Source organism: Phaseolus vulgaris, chromosome 9 (assembly GCF_051622355.1).
Source record: "Phaseolus vulgaris cultivar YP4 chromosome 9, ASM5162235v1, whole genome shotgun sequence".
NCBI classification, from domain to species: Eukaryota; Viridiplantae; Streptophyta; class Magnoliopsida; order Fabales; family Fabaceae; genus Phaseolus; species Phaseolus vulgaris.
In genome coordinates, this window is record NC_143506.1 from 36,501,164 (window position 1) to 36,522,890 (window position 21,727).

General features: G+C 30.7%; 1 protein-coding gene across 2 annotated transcripts; it reads right to left on the reverse strand.

The window, feature by feature from the left end:
* Positions 1–342: 342 nt before the first annotated feature.
* LOC137822027 (protein Brevis radix-like 4) lies at positions 343–6,691 on the reverse strand. Of its 2 annotated transcripts, XM_090295803.1 has the most exons (5): positions 6,028–6,673; positions 4,206–4,484; positions 2,929–3,064; positions 1,210–1,637; positions 343–715 (listed from the first exon to the last, which is right to left on the reverse strand). In XM_090295803.1, the coding sequence occupies exons 3-5, from the start codon at positions 3,001–3,003 to the stop codon at positions 637–639; spliced, it is 582 nt and encodes a 193-aa protein (XP_090151929.1). In that variant the 5' UTR covers positions 3,004–3,064; positions 4,206–4,484; positions 6,028–6,673; the 3' UTR covers positions 343–636. The 2 variants fall into 2 exon arrangements, with proteins under 2 accessions (XP_090151929.1, XP_068483008.1); XM_068626907.2 differs by lacking the exon at positions 4,206–4,484 and having other exon boundaries at positions 6,028–6,691.
* Between the last annotated feature and the right edge of the window lie 15,036 nt (positions 6,692–21,727).

Below are 21,727 nucleotides of genomic sequence, written 5' to 3' on the forward strand. Positions count from 1 at the left end.
AACTCTTCTGATACTGCTAATATCCGACCTTTATCTTTAAGAGCTTTTTCAACCTTCCTTAAGCTGTATATATCTTTGAAGGCAAACTAGAAATAACAGTTGAACAGTAATAGAAAGCCATGTGAATAGCATTTTTCCATGAAAGCTATTCATGTGCTATTTTCTAAACGGTACGGTTATAATAATGCTATATAAAATTGCCAATCAGATCACATAACATATATAGTTTTTCTCTCATTGTTGACGCATGCAAGTTCATTATTTATGAAAAACATCTGATCTGAACCTAGAAGTTGCAAGTATGAATGCTTAAAAAACAAAAAGAAAAAGAGTAGATTCATCTTTATGCCCAATTTGAACAGCTATATAATTTACATTACTTATGAGCTTCGACAAAACAATTGCTACCTGACTAACAGAAGCTACATTTACTCTCTCTGGATTAAAGAAAACAACTGGAATAGATGGCATGAAAATTAGAGGTCTAGGGTTGTATAAATAGCCCAAGATAAGGTGCCAATTAGCACTCGTTCTAACATCTGATCGCGCCGATAAGGAGATCAGATAGCAAAAACATAGATTAATTAAGCAAATTAAAAAGAAACACCACCTCCGCAACCACCCCTTTAAAGAAACTCACAAGTACTGTTCATGTATTCTGGCACGGTTCTCTTCCCACCACAGTCTGGCATACATCTCCCCAAACTTTTCTCGACTGCAACAGACAACAAAAAATATATAAATTTCATACAGTTCTACCTCAGAATACAGCCACAGAAATAAACTCAAATAAATCCCCATTCGAAGATTTATTATAACATGCTTATGATATTGAGGAATGACTTTTAGTAATAGACAAATCAGAGTACAAAACATATAAAGCATCAGTAATTTGAACTTAGAAGCCTGAATCAACTATGCTCCTTTCATAACCCGGACAAGTTGTAGATACAATTTCGAAACACATATATTAAGGAAATAATAATTATCAAATTATATGTAATTATCGTATGTAATATTATATCTAAATATATACAATTAATTTAATAATGATAGAATTTCATTATTAGTATCCTGTTAGAAATTTCTATATATTTTCTATGCATGAAGTTATGTAACCATACACACATAAGATGATAATAAACATTTTTCTTCTTATTTTTTTATCATTTTTTTATAACATATAAAAGTTGGGTGAAGCTAGCATACCTGAACCTTACTCGTTTGAGCTCCCTCTTGCCACCTGGGAGAGCTCTGATGGTAATGTAAACCCCAGGTTCATCCTGCTCAACCCATTCAGCGTCCAGGTCACTGGCATTACTGATTGATAGATCGCCAGAGCGATCAGCCTCTTCTCTAGATGAGCTACTTCTAATAGAAGCATCAGCATCCATTGATGAGATATCTGTCTTGGCAGCAGCACTAATGGTGGACACCTTCGGGGTTGAGTTCACACCACTTGGATCATAGTAATGCCGGGATTGCATTGACTGCTGATCAAACGAATCAGAGGATGAGTACCCAATTGCCACCCCTCCTCCTCCTCCTCCTCCTCCACGGAATAAATTACAAGGTGGCCTTTCCCTGCTCAGTGGAGGTGTCACAGGGATCTCTTCTATTGATTCACGCTTCGAACTCTGCGTTCAACCCACACACCAAAACAAATCAAAAACACTAAAAATATGGTCAAAATTTTCACCTTGGTAAACTACGAAAAAATGGGGACAAGGATTGCAAAACATATGACTAGCTGCAACAGGGACACAGTATGTCATACAGCAATTCAACAAAATAAACAAGCATGACATATGATACAAGATAGAAAACTATCTTTAGACACTCCCACAATTAAAACACCCCTCTTGCATCATTCAGTTTTTCTACTCTTTTTTATTACATCATTTCACTCATCTACAGTATACTCTGGTTTTCATATAACATTTTTCTATAAGTATAACAAATAGTTTTTTTCTCAATAGCTTTATATTCTCATTTTTCAAAATTATACGTACCGGAATTTTCATATTTACAACTTATTTTATATTTCTCTCTTTTATTTTATTATTATCTCTCTCCTCATAAAGTGTTGTGGAAAAATAATAGATGTACTTACTTTTATGACTTAAAATTATCTTGAATGTTTAAAAGAATATTTTCTTTGTTCTTTTCAAGTGAAGAAACTATTAATAGGCCCCGACAAAAGCGAGCATTGCTATTTGCACCACTGCCACCGCAAGTCTGCACGTACAATCCAAATTATCAAACAGGTCACAGCGCATGACGACTAGTTTTATACCTACAGTATAGTCTACGGATATGAGCAGTAATGATTCTGATTTGTAACCCAAGTGATTAAAGTTCTTGCACATGCAAATACGTCAGAAATTAAAATTGTACAAACTTTTAAAGGAAAAAACTATTTTGACACCCTATATTTTCTCTTATATCTATTTAATAATTATATGATAATAAAATATTAAATTAATTTATATTTAATTAAATTATTAAATAAAAATAGTTGTTAGATGGAACTATAAATTTTAAAAGAATACCAATATTACGAAGTGCACTTTAAGCCTAATTCAATCCCATAAAATTGGTTCATGGAGTGAGGTTTGCACCCACTTATATAAAATAGATTGTCCTTATCTCTAGTCGATTAACACACCCCCTCACGCTGAGAATGACAACTCGTGCGTGGAATAACATATTATGGGTGGTCTGATAACGATAGCGGATGTCTTGATAAACCCCACAAACACTCGTTAAGATAGGATCAAAATGACTCTAATATCATTTTTTTATAACCAAAGGATTATCTCCCAACCCTTAATGCTTTGTTTGGGTATAAGTTATAAAAGAAAACAGTCTGCAGACGATTACAAAACGATGCACAATATGTGTAGGATCAATAAATTCAAACATTACCTCGTCTTCAGACCTTGGTGGAGTTGGAAGAGGAAAAGCTTGGCGGTTAAGCCTTTGAACATTGTAAAGTTCCATGACCTTGTCGTAGTTCTCTGCCCACCATCTTTGAGCTTGCCATTTGTTAAATACATCGCGACTATACATAAAAAATAAACCATAATTCAGAATGGACCATTATGATACGTAGCATCAGAATTTTGGAAATTAACAATGCAATCTTAATCTAAAAATAATGAAAAAACATTGAGAGTTGAATCATTCTTAATTTCTCTTGCATTGTCAACTTTTTTCGTTTTTTTGGTCGATGTTACTCATAAACTATGCTTTGTTCCATGTGCATCAATGCATGGAATGCCCCTTGAGACTCTATGGTCGAAACATACAACTGGTCGCAATTTGCTGCTATATATGATGATTTTGTTGTTTTGTTGACCAAATATTTAATTGACCCAGTGGTGTATGACACTGTTCTCAATCATGTTAGGTTACTCGAGTAGATGCTTTTTGACAAAGAATTCTCCGATGAATAATTAAAAGCAAACCCAATCATTCGGTGAGGAAAATAAAGTCGTTCCAAGGCCAAGATTGACCTTCCAGTGAAGTTGTCTAAGCAATCGAAAGCAGGTGGGTCCAAACTTTAGTCTCAACTACATCACTAATCGCACCAAACAAAGAAGTTATTTAAATGTTTTAGCATGTTTAAATAACTAAAGTCCAAAGCATGTTCTTAAATTTCTTAGCTAAAATCCGTGGGGTAAAAAGAGAAAGAGAACATCATTCATACATTGACCCACCCACCAGCACCCCTATGGCCTTCTTATTGGTTGATACTGCACCTCAAGTCACCAAGTAGGACGTAAGATTACACCCATACTATTTGATGCTTTTATTTCACGATGAGATAAAAGACAAAAATAGGAAGTTTGGCAAAAAACAGGACAACACTATAAGCTATGCTATCTATCTAGTATCTATATCTACAACTTTACTAGGTCCCCACCTAGCAGATGTTCACATTTTGTCTTGTATATAGTTATGGACTGAAAGAAGATGTGGGAGCATTCCCCAGCAAATTGCAGATCAAAAGACAACAACTATTATAGGAGAGAGAGAAGACAAAGTTACGGAGAATCAAGCGTGAAGAATAGATATTGTTGGTCGTGAAAATATGTAAAAAACTTGGCATCATATACTACAATTTATATTCCATCTTTCAGTTTTATTTCTTTTGTATTCATATCTTAAAAATAGACACTAAAATTTAAAAATATTTTTACCTTTTTTTATCTTTGTCAATTTCCTGAAAATAATGCGTAAGAGCTCCCTCCGACCAAACGACAAGACCCAGTTTTAAAGGTTCCCAAGACAATTAACACTGACCCACATCCACTCTCAAGCCACAATAAGTTTTACTTTTGGACCCACTTTAAGGATTGCTTTTGGCAAAGGCGTGAAATAACAGGGGAAGATGGACCCACCAAATATGCAGAGAACGATTCATTCAATTTAATCACTCATGGCGTTGAAAAAACTGGAGATTTAGATGCTGCCACACACTAATCACATATGGAAGAGATGAGTGAGTATAATCAATAATAATGATAGAAATAAATAAATTGGATTTTAAGTCTAACTCAATCCTATAAAATTAATTCAATCCTATAAAATTAATTCATGTGATTGAGGTTTGTACCCATTTATATAAAATAAAATGCTTTAATTTTTAGTTAACGTGGAATCTCCAACAGTGTCAAACTAATTACCTGTTTCAATTCAAGTCTAACCAAAACAAAATAGACAAAGGGTTTGACTGTCGTCTGTCTCTGGTTATAAAATTTTGATGCTTTGAAATAAATACTCTTAAATGTTTTTGGAGGATCATCATCAACCTCATACAAAACTCTCATACTTAACCAACATTTCTAGAGATTAGAACGTAAATTTGCTTCTATCATCATTAGCAACTTTGACTGCCCAACACACATGATTTTAAGTTTAGGTCAAATCTAAATTGTACATTTTAAAAGAAAATACTTAAAATTACTAAAATTTATTGAGGGGGATTTTCTTATAATATTATATTTTTTGTGCAAACTTTTTTTTATTTAAAATACTTGCTATCTATTTGATCAATGTTATCGCAGCATGCATAAATTTTAAGAAACTAAATTCAGTCTATTTTGTTGGGGAAAAAAATAGATCATTATTACATCCACATTCAAATAAAAACTGATAATCAGTTGCATATTGTTGATAAAAATTCATATACAAAATATATGAATTCCGGTATTTCCTATTAATTTTCTCCTCTTTTATGGAAAATCCTATTTATCTCTAAACACTAAATATATGTCAAACTACATTATATTTGGCCAAACTGAATCAGGTGTTCAAAATAAAATAAACTAATTAATTTCTTTAAAACAAGCTTACTTCTAAAGTGAATAAAAGAACCCTTAATTTAACTTAATTAGATACGCTTTTTTAGCTTTGGTTTCACTTCAAAATTGAAGTGAGTTTACATGTTTTCTCAACTCCATTAAATAATTATATAAAAAGGTAAAATAAAATAAAACTAACCACCATCCTTATTAATTTTTCATTTTTGCTATAAACAAAACAACACAGAGAAACCGAAGGCACTAATCCCAAAAAAGACATTTTCATGCACCCATACATAAGAACTGGAGTATATAAAACAAAGCAATGTAAACAAAAAAAAATTGTGTAGTTTTATTATAGTTTGGTATTTGTTAAACTTGGTTGGTGTACTTTCAAATCAATAAATCTACTCTCTTGTTTAAGTTTACTAGGATCAAAATCATAATTAGATGTGATTAAGTTTACATCTAAACATAAACTAAATTAAGTTTTCACAACAACATAAAAAATAGAATCAACATTTTCTTATGTTTAAAATATAATATAAACGTTTAATAATTTTTAACAAAATACGTATTAATTGGATTAAATCAAAGCATTAATTAACATTAGTATGCATGAGATAGTGCTTAGGAGAATGGACCAACCTAAACGGCATCCAAATCAGCAAAACGACTCGGAGTGAGAGCGAAAGTGAGAGAGATGAGTATTGCGTACCTGAACCGAATCCGTTTGAGGTGGTTCCCGCCACGCGGAAGCGACACGAACGTGATCAGAACCCCGGGCTCCACCTGCGCCACCCACTCCTTCGGCTCCGCCTCCTCTTCCAGCACCACCATCGTCCTCCTCCCGCTGGAGCTCGGCGTCCCCTCGCCGCTCGATATCCCCTTCAGCCGCGCCTCCATCTCCTTCCCCCACCGCCGCCGAGACGACTCCGAATCGGACTCGCCGCCGCGACTCAGCCGACTCTGCGAGGGCGCGCACGGACCGCACTGCTTGTACGACCCCGACGCCTTCAGCGCCATCTCCTTCAGCTGACATGTCAGCGATTTGGCGCCGCGCGAACTCGGATCGTCGGTGGCCGAGTCGGGTTTCTTGGGCCGTGCTATGCACGTGAGCATTTTTTTTATGGAGTTTGCGAAATGAGTGTGGAAGTGGAAGAGTTACGTTGTTGAGGAACCGTTATCTGAGAAATTCTCCGAACGCGACACCGAAAGAAGAAAAGGTTTAGGGTGTGTTTGGATTGCGCGTTTGTTTTAGTTACTTTTTGGTGTTTGGTTTTGTAACTTTAGTTCACGACTTTTGAACGTGGAGTGAGAGAGAAGAGAGAAGAGGAATCTGCTTTTTTGTTAGGACTTGGGATTCTTACACACTCTCTCCTTCCTTTTCTTTTATAACATAATATTTTGTTTGTTTTAGCTTTCATAAATTCCAACCTCAATCCTCATTCATATTCACTCTAAACTTTCATAAACCACCTTCTACTTACATTCTCGGATTTTTTTGTAATGAATAATGATACATTGAAAATTCATAATATTTTTTTTATATAAAATCACATTATAACTCTTAATATTATTATTTTAATATTTTTTTATATTATTTTATTTTAAATATATTTATTTATTTTTAAACTCATTACATAAGAATGGTATATTATCATTTTCCTTTTTTAATTAGTATAGGTAATTTTTTTCTTCTTTTTTACTAAAATAGGGTTGGGAGATTGGGAAAGTTTTATCAATATGTCACAATTTTTACACTAAGAAAAAGTGAAATTTTGTTAAGTGATACAATTTATATGTAATCATCTTAAATTAAAGTCTTGTCATTTTTGTCACAAGTTTTTCTCAATGAAATTGTAACTTCATAATCTTTTTAAAAATGATCTCATTTTAGTAATAAGGGGCAAAAATGGTCTCATGGTAGTTAGAAGACCTACATAGTTTCTCATATATTTTGATGTGTGCTATATCTTCAAATTTATTCAAATAATATTTTTAAGTTTAATTACTGAATTGAGGTATTATTTGTTTTAGTATCTCGTGATTTTTTGTTTTAGACAGATAAAAATAATTGAGGAAAATATTGACTCTTAAAAACAATATAAATTAAAATATATTAATATAATATTTATAAATTTCATTAGTTAAATAGGTTAGTTTATTATCAAGAACATAATGGGTATGGTAGAGTATAGGCTTGAAATTGAAATTTTGTAGGGAAATACTTCTTAGTTTAATGATAAAAAAAAATAACAATTGAATATTATTTTTTTTAGTGAGATCTAGAAAATTTTATGCAAATTTGATCATATGGTATTGTTTTGATATTTCAATATAGTATTATATCTCTTAGGAGTCGAAATCAATGATCGTTTATATACGCTTGCATCTTTAAAATCACTGAGACGTTTTTAAGGACAAAATTGGGATGAAACTCAAAAGCAGACTATACCTCAGATGCAATAATTGACCCTAGCGATGTTATCTTAACGGAATACTTGAGATTGAAACATTGATATCGTCTGTGAAGATCGAAAACTCATTCCCTTAGCACTCAACTATGAAGTTTGTTAACGATCTTATCTCAACGGAGAACTTGTGATCGAAACACATATAATCACTTAATTTGTTAAACTCATGCTTTGCATCAACTAATTAAAATATAAAAATGCAAATTTGTTTTTAAAAATAAAAATATAATTAAATAAAATAAAAAACAAAACTAAACGAAGTGAAATTAAGAACCAAGGAAAACAGATTAATTTTCTTTATTCCAATTAAATGATGAATTGTCACCAATTAAATTAGTTAATATTGTCTTAATTAGGTAAATTTCATTTAACAAATAGTTAAATAGTTTTTTTTTAAAGCTAGTAACTATTAGACTTGAATCTTATCAATTAAAAATCGAATTGAAACAATTTGTAATATAATAGAAAATGAATTTAACCCATTCATAATCTAACCTCAAATTGATTATGAAATCATTGCAAATAATTAATCCTCAAATACTTACACACTCAAGTCATGAATTATAATTCTAAAAATGTTTTACTACACTCAAGTCATGAATTATAATTCTAAAAATGTTTTATTACAAGGAGACATTTATTTAATATTTTGGTATTTTAATCATAGATCATCCTGAAAATCTATAATCTTATCTTATTAACAAGACTTTGTTCCTTCCACCTACAACCCTCCATTTTCAAGAAATAAAAGTTTCCTTTCTTTAAAAAATTTCCCCTGGTTTTATAGATGATAATCAGTTTGACTCAATCTAACAACTTAACATTGTTGTGAAGAAGTAGTGTTATATAAACACAACTTTAGCCTCATATTTAACCCCTCAAGTGAAGTTGTGTTTGCCTATGTTGGTAGCAAAGTAGTGTGACACTAACGATGTTTGGTCTTTGTGGAATTGGTTTTCGTCATGATATGGGTAAGAAAATCCACAATCATGTTGTTAATGTGACTTGGGATTTAATTTGGAACTAAAAAATGCACTTGTGAGCATATATTTTAAATGTGAGAACATGAGTGTTGTGCGGAAGATATTCATGATATGGTTGTAGATATAGTTACATGAAATACTTTAATCTCTAATCTCTGAAAAATCTTAAACATGGAGACAAGGGAGACAAAGCATTGGAAGTATATATGAAAATGTGAAAGGAGAACATAAATTTTAAGTCATACAATTGATTTTCAAAGAGCGACTAGTCTATGTTTATGTGAATAGATTTATAACATCCTGAAATATTTCCTTTATTTTTTGTTGATAAAAGTTATAATCCCACTTAAAGAATCAAATATGAAATTGAAATCATTTTTATATAACATAAATTCTTTTCAAATAAAGTTGTATACTCAACCCCATAAAACCGGCTCATAGGGTTGAGGTTTGCACCCACTTATATACAATGAAATACTCTAATCTCTAGTCGATATGGGATCTCCAACACCTATAAACATGATTTTTTTTTTTAAATTTGTTTATTTCAATAATATTGAATTAAAAAATACTCTATTTTTGTAAATTTTTCAACTTAAAAAGACCAAAATAACGTTAATTAAAAAACTATTGGTGCAGAAAAATGTCAGGTTAAAATCTATTAAGGACACCTGATATGCAATTCTTATTAATTTCTACTTTAAAAAATATATATAGATTTAGATTAAAAAAACACAATTTAAGGATTATGTTTAAATTTATATTACGCAATCTTTTATAATAATAAATTTCCATCCATTCTCGTGATAAGTAAAAAGTTATTATAACATAAATAATATCTTATAAGTGGTCTTATAAGATTCTATTTGAAAAACCTAGTTATAAACTACCTAGTATATAATATATTATTTTTTAATTTATAAGTTCTGAACTAATAAGTTAATTTATTATTCGGTAAGTAAATTGATAAAGTAGTTGGAAAATATAAATTACATAAAAATATAATTGCACATTTTTTATTATATAAATTTAATTCGTGTTTCTAAGTAAAAATATATTATTATTCATTTATAATTTTTCTTTAAAATAATTAAATTTAATTAAAAATTACTATTTTTATTTATTTTCTAAAAAATGTATATTTTTCATTTGAACTAGTATTTTATTTAAATAAGTTGATCTAATTAGCATTAACTAAATTTAGTTTTGAATTTTTTTAAAATTAAAATTTTTATCTCTTAATTTAGACTACTCTTATATTATATTGAATTTCTTTTTTACAATTTTTATTATGTGTAATCTTCATATAATAAAACATTTTTGTTACTTGAATATACATTTTTTTTTAAAAAAAACTAATTTAAATTATATAAAAAATTAAAAGATAATCGACAAACATTAAAATAGTACAATAAATATCTATGTATGTGAGATTAAAATAGGTAAGGACTTTGTAAATTATAATTTTTTTAATAAATTACTTTTTGAACTATTTACTAAACAAATGTATATTTATCTACATAGTTTATAAGCTACTAAAATTAAGTGGTATTAACTTATTATTAATGAGGAAGACACATTAAAATATTTTATTCAATTGAAATATTAGTATATCGGTTAAGACCGGACGAATCATGACACCATTGGAGGTCGTCTTATGCATAAAGTGTTGGATTAGGATTCCTCAATCATATAATGAAACGAGAATAATGATTAGATAATACCTGATAGACCTGTGATCGCATGGCTGAGGGACGAAGATTGATCGGGTTTCCCTTTAAGGTGTATCGCTTAGAATAGAATTATGTGAGTAGAGAGGCAAAGAGATGAGAGGCTCGAAAATCCCTTTAGGGAATCAGTTTCGGCCGTGTGATGTTAGAATATAAGGGTGTCTTTTTAGTTGTCTGGTAATCTCTATTTATAATACACCCAAGGGGAAACCCTAATTATTTATGGTAAGAGTAATTACGTCCATCAAGTAATTACCAATAATATAATAGGATAATTATGGTGATTGATCAATTAATAAGATAAATAATCGTGAGATGCCACGTAATATTCTTACATTCTCCCACTTGGCCAAATGATTATTTATTATGAGCATTAGATAAGTCTGGCCAGATTTTAATACTCATTTTAGTCCTAAACTGTAATTGTAGCAGAGAAATACAGTCTTTGAATCAGTATTCAACTCAAGACCCCCATTAATCATACTACAATACAAATTTAAAACTTAAGTAAATTTTAGGATCAATTGATAAGTAAGCCCTTTAGACTTTGATTTGTACAGTTAGTGTCTATGTATATTTAGGCATGCATAAACATATTTAAGGACACACAAATCAAGATAAATGAGGAAATTTTATTAAACATAAGTAAGTACAAATATGCTAAATAAGGTCTTTAGATAATCCCATCTTCGAAACATGTTCTTCGAATACTTTAGGTGGGAGACCTTTAGTTATCGGATCCGCAAGCATATTTTTAGTACTAATATACTCAACACAGAGCTTATTTTCCTCAACTCGCTCACGTACGAACAAGTACTTTGTATCAAGATATAATCCAGCGCCACTCGAATTGTTATTGTTCGAAAAACTAATGGCAGCTGAGTTATCATAATAAAACTTCAATGGCCTGGAAATGGAGTTAATGACTTTGAGTCCAGCGATAAGATTTCGCAACAACATTCCATGACATGTTGCATTGTACACTGCAACATATTCTGCCATCATTGTTGAGGTTGTTGTTAATTGCTGCTTATGATTCTTCCATGAGATAGGCCCGCCTGCTAACATAAAGATATACCCAGAAGTGGATTTCTTGTCATCTTTGCATTTTGCAAAATCAGAGTCAGAATAACCCACCACTTCTAAACTGTCACTTCTCCTACAGGTCAACTTATAGTCTTTTGTGCCTTGTAGATATCGAAGTACTTTCTTAGCTGCTTTCCAGTGATCTAGACCAGGATTAGATTGATACCGGCCTAGCATTCCAACAATGTACGCGATATCCGGAAGAGTACAGACTTGAGCATACATAATGCTTCCAACTACAAATGCATAAGGTATCATCGCCATTTGCTCTTTTTCAGCCTCTGTTTTCGGACATTGAAAAGAACCGAAAACATCTCCCTTAATTACTGGAGCCACAGAAGGAGAGTAATGTTGCATGTTATAACGAGTGAGGACACGGTCAAGGTAGGCCCTTTGGGATAATCCCAAAATCCCCTTAGCTCTATCTCGGTATATTTCGATGCCAATAACATAAGCGGCCTCTCTGAGATCCTTCATGTCAAAATTATGCGAAAGTATGCGCTTTGACTCATGCAACATGTCTATACTATTACTTGTCAATAGAATGTCATCTACGTAAAGGACAAGTATAGTAAAGTTGTTCCCACTCATCTTGAGGTAGGCGTATTGATCCACTTGATTCTTAAGGAAACATTGTTTCTTCATGACTTCATCAAACTTTATGTACCACTACCGTGAGGCTTGCTTCAGCCCGTAAATGGATTTCTTCAGCTTGCAGACTAGGTGTTCTTGACCTTCAGGTTTAAAACCTTCTGGTTGTTGCATGTACACGTCTTCATACAAGTCGCCGTTAAGGAAAGCGGTCTTGACGTCCATCTGATGTAGCTTTAGATCAAAGTGAGCTACGAGGGCCATTACGATCCTTAAGGAATCTTTTCGAGAGACAGGTGAAAAGGTCTCTTGATAATCAATTCCCTCTTTCTGAGTGAACCCTTTTGCAACCAATCTTGTTTTGAAGCGTTCAATGTTTCCATTCTGATCTAGCTTGGTTTTGAACACCCATTTAGATCCTACGGGTTTTACTCCGTCGGGTAATTCTACTAGATCCCAAACATTGTTTTTCTTCATGGAGTCAAGCTCATCGAGCATGGCATTATTCCATTCAGAAGACTGATCACTAGTAATGGCTTCATTGTAAGAGGTAGGATCAGTATACCTTCTGGCATCCATTTCTGCTTCATTCAGGTAGGTTACATAATCATCAAAATTAGTAGCAATTTTAGTTCTAGATGACCTCCTGAGCTGATTAGCGGGTTCTGCATTGTACTGATGTTTGTCGTTCAGGGTGCCTTCATTCTCGGATGGATTCAAAGTAGCATCAGGTTCTGAGCGTGGAGTAGGTGGTGCAGTGACGCGCGGAGTGGGTACAAGAGGAGTGATCAGAGGCAAATTAGTAGTCGATGTAGATCTCCCCCCCGCCTCTTGTACTTCTAGTAAATCCAGGTAAGGATTGTCACTGCTCCCACTGATCTTGAAATCCTCTAGGAAATGAGCATGCTTGGTTTCTACAATGCGGGTGACGTGGGAAGGACAATAAAATCTATAACCCTTTGAGTGATCGGGATATCCGATGAAGTGACAAGTTACTGTTTTCATGTCAAGCTTCTTTAAGAAAGGGTTATAAACTTTAGCTTCAGCAAGGAAGCCCCATACTTTCATATATCTAAGACTCGGTTTCCTTTCAGTCCAAAGTTCATAAGGAGTTTTAGGGACAGATTTGGAAGGAACTCTATTGAGTATATGAACTGCTGCTTTTAATGCCTCGATCCAGAGGAATAAGGGCAAATTGGAGTTGGCTAACATACTACGCACTATGTACATTAGGGTCTTGTTTCTCCTTTCAGCAACATCGTTTTGTTGAGGAGTACCGGGCATGGTGTATTGGTTCACAATCCCCTGACTTTTACAAAACTCATAAAATGGACCAGGGGCTTGTCCCAAATCAGTATGTCTACCATAGTATTCACCTCCTATATCTGATCGCACAACTTTTATTTGAAGATCAAGTTGTTTTTCAACTTCAGTTTTATAATCTTTAAAAGTTGTAAGTGATTCAGATTTTTCCTTAATGAGATACAAGTACATGTAACGAGAATTATCATCTATAAAAGTGATAAATGAATTATGTTCTGTTATTCCAACGATGCTGTAAGGGCCACTAATGTCAGTATGAATAATTTCTAATAATTTTGAACTCCTAGTGACACCTTTCTTAGTCGTGGATGTCATTTTGCCTTTGAGGCATTTGACACATGTTCCAAAATCAGTAAAATCGAAAGATGGTAAGACTTCATCCTTCACAAGTCGAGATAAGCGATCTCGTGAAATGTGACCTAAACGTTGATGCCAGAACATGGATGAAGTTTCTAAGTCTCGTTTTCTCTTGGTCTTTGTTAAGTTCTCATTAATATTATATGATAACAAAGATTTGGAGAAACTATCATCTAGTTCTAACTTATAGAGACCGTTATCCAGAAAACCAGTACCAAACAATTGAGAATTTAAAGAAATAGTAAGTTTGCCATGACCATGAGAAACATAAAAACCATCAATGTCTAACTTTGGTCCCGATACAAGATTCCAAGTAATTTCGGGAATATATAAGGTATCATAAAGTTTAATACATTTTCCAGTTTTCATAAGTAATTCTAAGGTTCCCACAGCTTCGACAAATAGTTCTTGTCCATTCCCCATCTCAAGTGTTCTTTGGTTTCTTTCCAGCTTCCAGATTGTAAGGAATCCTTGGATTGAATTGGTCACATGAACCATAGAACTAGAGTCAAACCACCAAGTATTAGTTGGAACATTTAAATTAAAGGACTCAATTATCATATTTAGATGATTAACTTTCTTAGTCAGCCACTCCTTAAAGCTTGAGCACTTAGACTGCTTATGTCCTACCTTGCGGCAGAACTTGCAGTAGGACTTGCTAGTGGATCTGTTAGAGCTGGAGGGTGCACTTACATCAGTTTTAGGGACCTTATTAGATTCCTTTTTATGGAATTTGCCCTTTCGCTTCTTCGATTCAGTAGCCACGAGGTAAAAAACATCTGGTTTATCCAGCTTCAGGCGCTCTTCTTCTTGAACAGTCATAGCAATCAACTCACTCATGGACCATTTGTCCTTCTAAGTATTATAGTTGACTTTGAAGGCTTCAAATGCAGAAGGAAGAGAAGTCATAATGAAGTGGACTAAGAAACCTTCACTGATCTCCATGGCTAATCCCTTAAGTTTACGGGCCATGTCGCTCATTATCAGGATGTGCTCGCGAATGCCGGTGCGCCCGTCATATTTTGTAGTCACCAACTTCAAGATAAGAGTACTAGCATGCACCTTAGAGGTTCCTTGAAATTGTTCCTCCACAGAAGCTAGATAAGCCTTAGCGTTAGGTGAATCAGGAATGCCTCCTCTGATGATTGGGCTGATGGAATTCTTGATAAGCATAAGACACATCTTGTTACTCCTTTGCCATTTCTCATAAGCCATCTTATCTTCAGGAGTGCTCTTATCAGTGAGGGTAAGAGGAGCAGCTTCAATTAGTGCATGATCAAAATCCAGCATCCCAAGAGTCAGCATCAAGGAATCTTTCCCAGAAGAATGATTTTCACCAGTCAAGGTCTCAATTCCCATATTAGGGGCTGGTTAGACGACGAATTAAGATACTTAGGCTAAGGAAAAAGTTAGAGTGACATAGGGAAACTTAGATCTAAAGCAGGCATAAGTAAGAACCATTATGATAATGAAGCTGTGATAAAATCTATTATAACATCAAAATAATATACTAGATTAGGTTCTACTTAAACAATCAGCTTTCACTTTGGTTAATTACCAATTATTTAAGCATAATGAACAATTATAAGTAAGGTATGTACAATAAGAATGTGACACGTCATCTTTGGACAAAAGTGAACATTTAAGCTTATGCACATATTAAATTTGCAAAACATAAGTGCAACAAACATCGTTGGACAGAATAGAAATAATTGTGTTTTTAGGCAAATGTCATGTGAATATTTAATAATTAAGTGTAGTCACAAGTAAGTGAAGGTGCTTAATTAGACTCAAATAACAAGACATAACCCATCATCGTTGGACAGAAGGGAGACTCCTGTTATTAAGTTTAAGCAAAAATTTTAATTTTAATTTTGTCAAACTTAATATTTTTTTTAAGAGTTTAACAAAATAAGTATTTTTGTATTTTTTTTAAACATAATTATGGTATCAAGAGATTTACCATATTTAATTCGATAAATAAAAGAAAACGCGTAAATATGTTACTCGTAAACCCGATAAGGTGAGTAGCGGAATATTAAGGATTTGGTTTTAGATTTGGTCTTCAAAATTTTAATTAGATTGATATGTTTCCAAGTTTGACATGACTGTTATTTTCAAAAATAGTAATAATAATAATAATACCCAAAAATTAATAAGGCAAGAATATACTATCCTAAATAAGAAAAAACTTGGAGACTAAGATATCAATTTTTATTTATTTTTTTAGGAAAACACATTGTATTTCGAAAATTTGAATTAAGGAAAAATATTATTTTCGAAATTTCCTAATTAAGGGAAGAATTAATTTCCGAAAATTCTTTATTCCTAATTTTCGAAAATTCATACGAACAACAAATAATGATGATGAACATATAATCAAAATTAATTCCATTCCAAATAAGGGAATACTCACGAAAATTATGAAGAACACATAACATTCATATTAAATTTTAATTTTCAAAATCTTAAAATAATTATGGATCTCGAAAAAAATAAAATTTATTTTATGATATCAAGGTGGATTTTCGAAAATAAGTGGTTCAATAATATACCAAAATAAAAACATCGAAAATCAATATGTTGAATCAAAATCCTCGTTTCTTCCAAAATTTAGGGAAAACGAAAGAAGAATCGATTAAGCAACATAAACGCTCTGATACCACATGTTGGATTAGGATTCCTCAATCATATAATGAAACGAGAATAATGATTAGATAATACTTGGTAGACCCGTGATCGCATGGCTGAGGGACGAAGATTGATCGGGTTCCCTTTTAGGATGTATCGCTTATAATGGAATTATGTGAGTAGAGAGACAAAGAGATGAGAGGCTCGAAAATCCCTTTAGGAAATGAGTTTCGGCCGTGTGATGTTAGAATATGAGGGTGTCTTTTTAGTTGTCTGGTAATCTCTATTTATAATACACCTAAGGGGAAACCCTAATTATTTATGGTAAGAGTAATTATGTCCATCAAGTAATTACCAATAATATAATAGGATAATTATGGTAATTGATCAATTAATAAGATAAATAATCGTGAGATGCCACATAATATTCTTACATAAAGTTAATGCACCTAGGTAAAATATGATTTAGCGAAATAAGTAGATACGCCATAAATCAGGTAATGTCATCTTAGCGAAATGCATATTAAACATGACCCATAAATGATATAGCTCGTTCGTTATCAATATATTACCCACTTCATACAAAACATTTACTTTATCGTTGGATAATCTTTTACATATACATTTCTTACCGAGAGATAAGGAACTCGCACGAGAAAGACAAATAATGAGACAAATAATGAAAAACGAGGAACCAACGTCAACTAATAACAATGAATATTTAGGTTTTATACGATTACAATTTGTTTTGATTTGTGTTGGGTTGTTTGGTTTGTCTTTTAATTTACATTAGAATCTGGTGTTTTGTTTAAGTGGCTAAAGACATTTTAATAAAAGTGGATTAATTTAAATACATATCTTAATAGTTTAAAACTGATGTTATCAGATTATGAATGAAACAAAAAGTTAACTGTTAACAACAACAGCAAAGTTTTGAATTGCATTTGGTCTGAGCCCATAACTGAGACTAAAGAATGACATGGATGAAAACAAAAAGAGACATTCCAAAATGACCAAACATTGACAAAGAAAACACAATGAAAAATGGTCTTTGACTATGGTATGGGCCAAAGAAAATGATAAAGAATGAAAACAAAAAAACTCTGCATTATGGCAAGGATGAATAGGAGGAAATATATCTAGATTAGTAGCATGAGATGACATCAAATATTTATATTTTTTAATTTTTTTTATAAAATATTTTCATGTTAAATATTACTATGCAACTTAACATTTCGCTGATACTTCAAGTAACAATAATCATCTTTCATCACATAGAAAAAAGTATTATTAAAAAAGAAAAGTATTATTAAAAAAAAATTACACTTTATTTCTTAAGATAATCTTATTTGAGATAACATCAAATATTAAATATAAAAAAAATAGAGATTAGTTTTTTCCACAAAATACATAATGTTGATGAGATATTTTTATACTTGAGTGATTGCAAGAAACCTGGTTATATATGAATGATAAAATGATTTATTTACTAATAACACATTCACTTTAATATTTGTGTAATTTATAAATAATTTATTTTCAAATATTTAAAAAGGAGTTAGTGGTAAACATTTATTCCTTTTATTCTTACAAAAAAAAGTGTTTTGTTTAGTTCAAAGAAACTCACTGAATGTATTCTTGCTTAATATATTTTCATGACAAGAAAATACCTAATTCATTCTTTATATAATTATACAGGTGAAAGAAATTGCTTATTGTAAGATGTGAATTTTAGAAAAAAGAATCGCAAAAAAGTATTTTGTTTGCATAAAGCACTTAGAATAGAAATCATCCATAAGCAACCAACATAAAGAATAAGAAAAAAATATAAGAAAAACATAGTGTGTGGTGATTCATAATTTTTTTAAAGTTATGTTTGGAAGTGGTTGTTTAAAAAATGATATATATTTTATATTAGTTCATTCAAATTAATTCGCATTTAATTCTCTCGTAATATAATTTTAAATTTTTTACTATAAGTATTTCAATTATAACAATCTTTTTTAATATTACTTTTAACTTGTACAAATACATAAAATCTCTTGTGAACTATCTTTTACTTTCTTTTAAGATAAAAAAAAAACATAAGTATTCTCTAATTACTAAATCATTTATCATTTTTCTAAATATTTTATATCTTTCATTATTGACTTACAAGTAAAGATAGTTATCTCATAAGATGATATAAATTTTAGATTCTCCTTATTTATTCACTAAGTGAATAATTTACAAATATTGCTTATAAAAGATATAGTGTATTAGATAATATAGTGCTTCTATATAAACCTAAAAGGAGGGATCACATAGTGTGCTTGCATGCAATGTTGATACTTTGTTAATTCATGTATTTTGCATGAATTAGTGCACGTGATTATATAGACTCATGAAAGGTAATCATTAATAAATAATATGAAAATCATCAATTTTGTGTTAATTTTGTTTATACATAAACGAAATTTTATATGATGAGATGCATGTATAAATTTAAAACTCTTATCTAAGACACTCATGATAATAATATATTTTGTTGTACCTAAAATTTTACCTCGTGTGAAACAAATGTAAACTTTTTGTTAGAACAATGGCATCATATGAAGTCTGCTTAAAGTAGGACAGTTTATCAAAGAGCAAGATGTTATATAAAACTCTAAATAAAGGCTGATTGAAAAACTAGACGAAGCATGCACAAAGCGTCATATGTATATATAAAATAGGTGAAGTCTACGAGACAAGCCACATATAAAGAATCTTAGCACAATCTACATGTACATGAAGACATTAAAGAATGAGATTTTACTCGAGAGAGTAGACGAAATACAACCTTATAAAGACAAGACACAAGATGAAAAGAATAAATGAAGTCTTACATGTGGACATAATCAAGACACATTGGTTAGATGCGAAGATAATCTATGAGTCACAAGTTAACTGTAACATATCCCAAAGTTGGTTCTAACACAAACAACCAACCATTATTAAAATCTTTCAAACAACTTTATTGTATAATAAGGAGTGACTTTGTATACTTAGCCAAAAGTGACATTGTATACTTGTGTTTAATCTCAGAGGAAGATTAACATATAGTCAATAACGGTTTTGTGTAATTGTTGCGAGTAGAAAGTTGCAATGATAATATTTGTAATCAAATTTTGATTAGAGAATCCCTTTATAATTAGTAAAAGAGAATTAGATGTAGTTTAGGTTTGGATGAACCAGTATAAACTAATATGTTTAATGTTATTTTATATCTCTTGAGCTACCCTGCTATTGGTTTTTGTTCATATGTTTGAAAAATATAATGTAAACTTGTCTCTAAAACTATTAGACAATCTCTTATTAATGTTTAATAGACTTATTTGCAATTTTTTCCCAAAGTGTTTTATCAATTCTATTCAACCCCATTTTCTAAAGTTAATATTTTCTTTTAAGTGTTCTATCATAGTTGGTAGGCATGTTTGTGATGACACCATTTTTAATAACACTCAATATTTTATTCCTTCATATGACTTTCTATTGTGATAGTCATTTTTTTTTGTATAAGATTAATTGTTTTCAACTTCGGGATTTGTAGGTTTTTTCTCTACAAAGGTGACCAAAGTATCAACATCATCTTCAATATTTATAGGGTCAACTTGTGCTTCTTTGTGCTTCTTTAGACGCTTTGGTACAAATGATTTGAATTGTGCATTTTGCTAAATATTTTGCTTACTCAAACGACATACTCATAGCTCAAACGTTATTATCCTTTTTTCTTAACATTCATTGTTCGAAATTTAGCTATGCATGGTTGATTGGTAAGTATAATCCTAATTATTTCATTTCTCATATTTATGATCTATCTTGATTTGAGGACATGGGTATGTAATCACATATTATGATTGATGGGTATTGTGTTACGTAAAACATGTTTTATATTTTTCTAAGTAATAACTAAAACTATATTACTTTGGTGAATACATGTGTTGTGCAAGTAATACCTTTGGCGAGATACTATTAAGTTATGGATGTTTTATGTCAGTATTAAGTTAGTGAATTTGATGAAATTCCATATTTTAATACACAGAGTCAGATAAACAAAAGTATTAGGTGATGAAATTTGATAAAAAAAATTGACAACAAATTTGGAGTGAAAAATTACTTATACTTAATAAATATTACTAGAAAATCATTAAATAGAAACTAATCTTAAAAAAAATAGTTATTATATTGACTAAATTAGATATAATTTAAATACTAGAAAGATTGTTAGTATCTAAAATAGTTTCTATTATGGATAAATAGTATATGAATTGGTATCTAATTAGTTACCAATGTTTTAGTTACAAACTATATATCTAAATTCTAAAGTTGGTAGATAAAACCTTGGTCGTTAATTAGATATCAATTTAGAAATTATTTATTATTAATAAAAATTACTTTTGATACTAATAATTTTTGTAGTATTTAAAATATTATCTAATTTAATCAATATAATAACTAATTATTATTTTTTTAAAATTAGTTCCTGTTTAATAATTTTCTGGTAATAAATATATCTAAGAAATTAACTATATTATGAGGTTAGTGGATAAGATTTATAAAAAAATAACTATATTAAGAGGTTACTGGATAAAATCTACAAGAGAGTAGACAAATTATTAAACTTAATATGTATCATGACATGAGTTAGAATATGAGTTTGAACTTTATACTAATATTCCATAAACATTAAATTATATATGTGTTGATATACACATACGCGTGTCAACAAACACACACACATTTATATATATATATATATATAAAATTATTTATTATATTTACTTAATTAAATAATTAGTGTATATATGTAATTTATATATTTTATTAGACTTCAAACTACAATTTTAAAGTATTATAAAAAAATATTAAAAATTTAAAAATATTTTAATTTATTATTTTAGTCTTGTTAACTTAAATAAAAGTTAAAAATAAATAATTTTTATAAAATAAATTTTCATTTTCTATATAATTTACTTTTGTCCTCTGATGTGATTTTTAGTAACATGAATGTCACATATAATATATATTCAAACATTTAACACTATACTTAGTATAGTTACTAAAAAAATTACTAATTTATCTAAAAAAATTGTAACATCAACAACACTTTTACAATTTTTATTTTCTTAAAGACGAATTAAAGTGTTGTTATTTTTGGAGACGAATATTATGATCCACTCAAAATTATAGTGATTGAAGATATTTTTTTTCTTTAAAAA

Coding starts and splice junctions, on each gene's coding strand:
- LOC137822027 (XM_068626907.2), bottom strand. CDS start 6,431: ATGCTCACGTGCATAGCACGGCCCAAGAAACCCGACTCGGCCACCGAC. Junction 1,638..2,928: donor CACCAAGGTCTGAAGACGAG/GTAATGTTTGAA, acceptor GGTTGAACGCAG/AGTTCGAAGCGTGAATCAAT. Junction 716..1,209: donor CTCAAACGAGTAAGGTTCAG/GTATGCTAGCTT, acceptor TGTCTGTTGCAG/TCGAGAAAAGTTTGGGGAGA.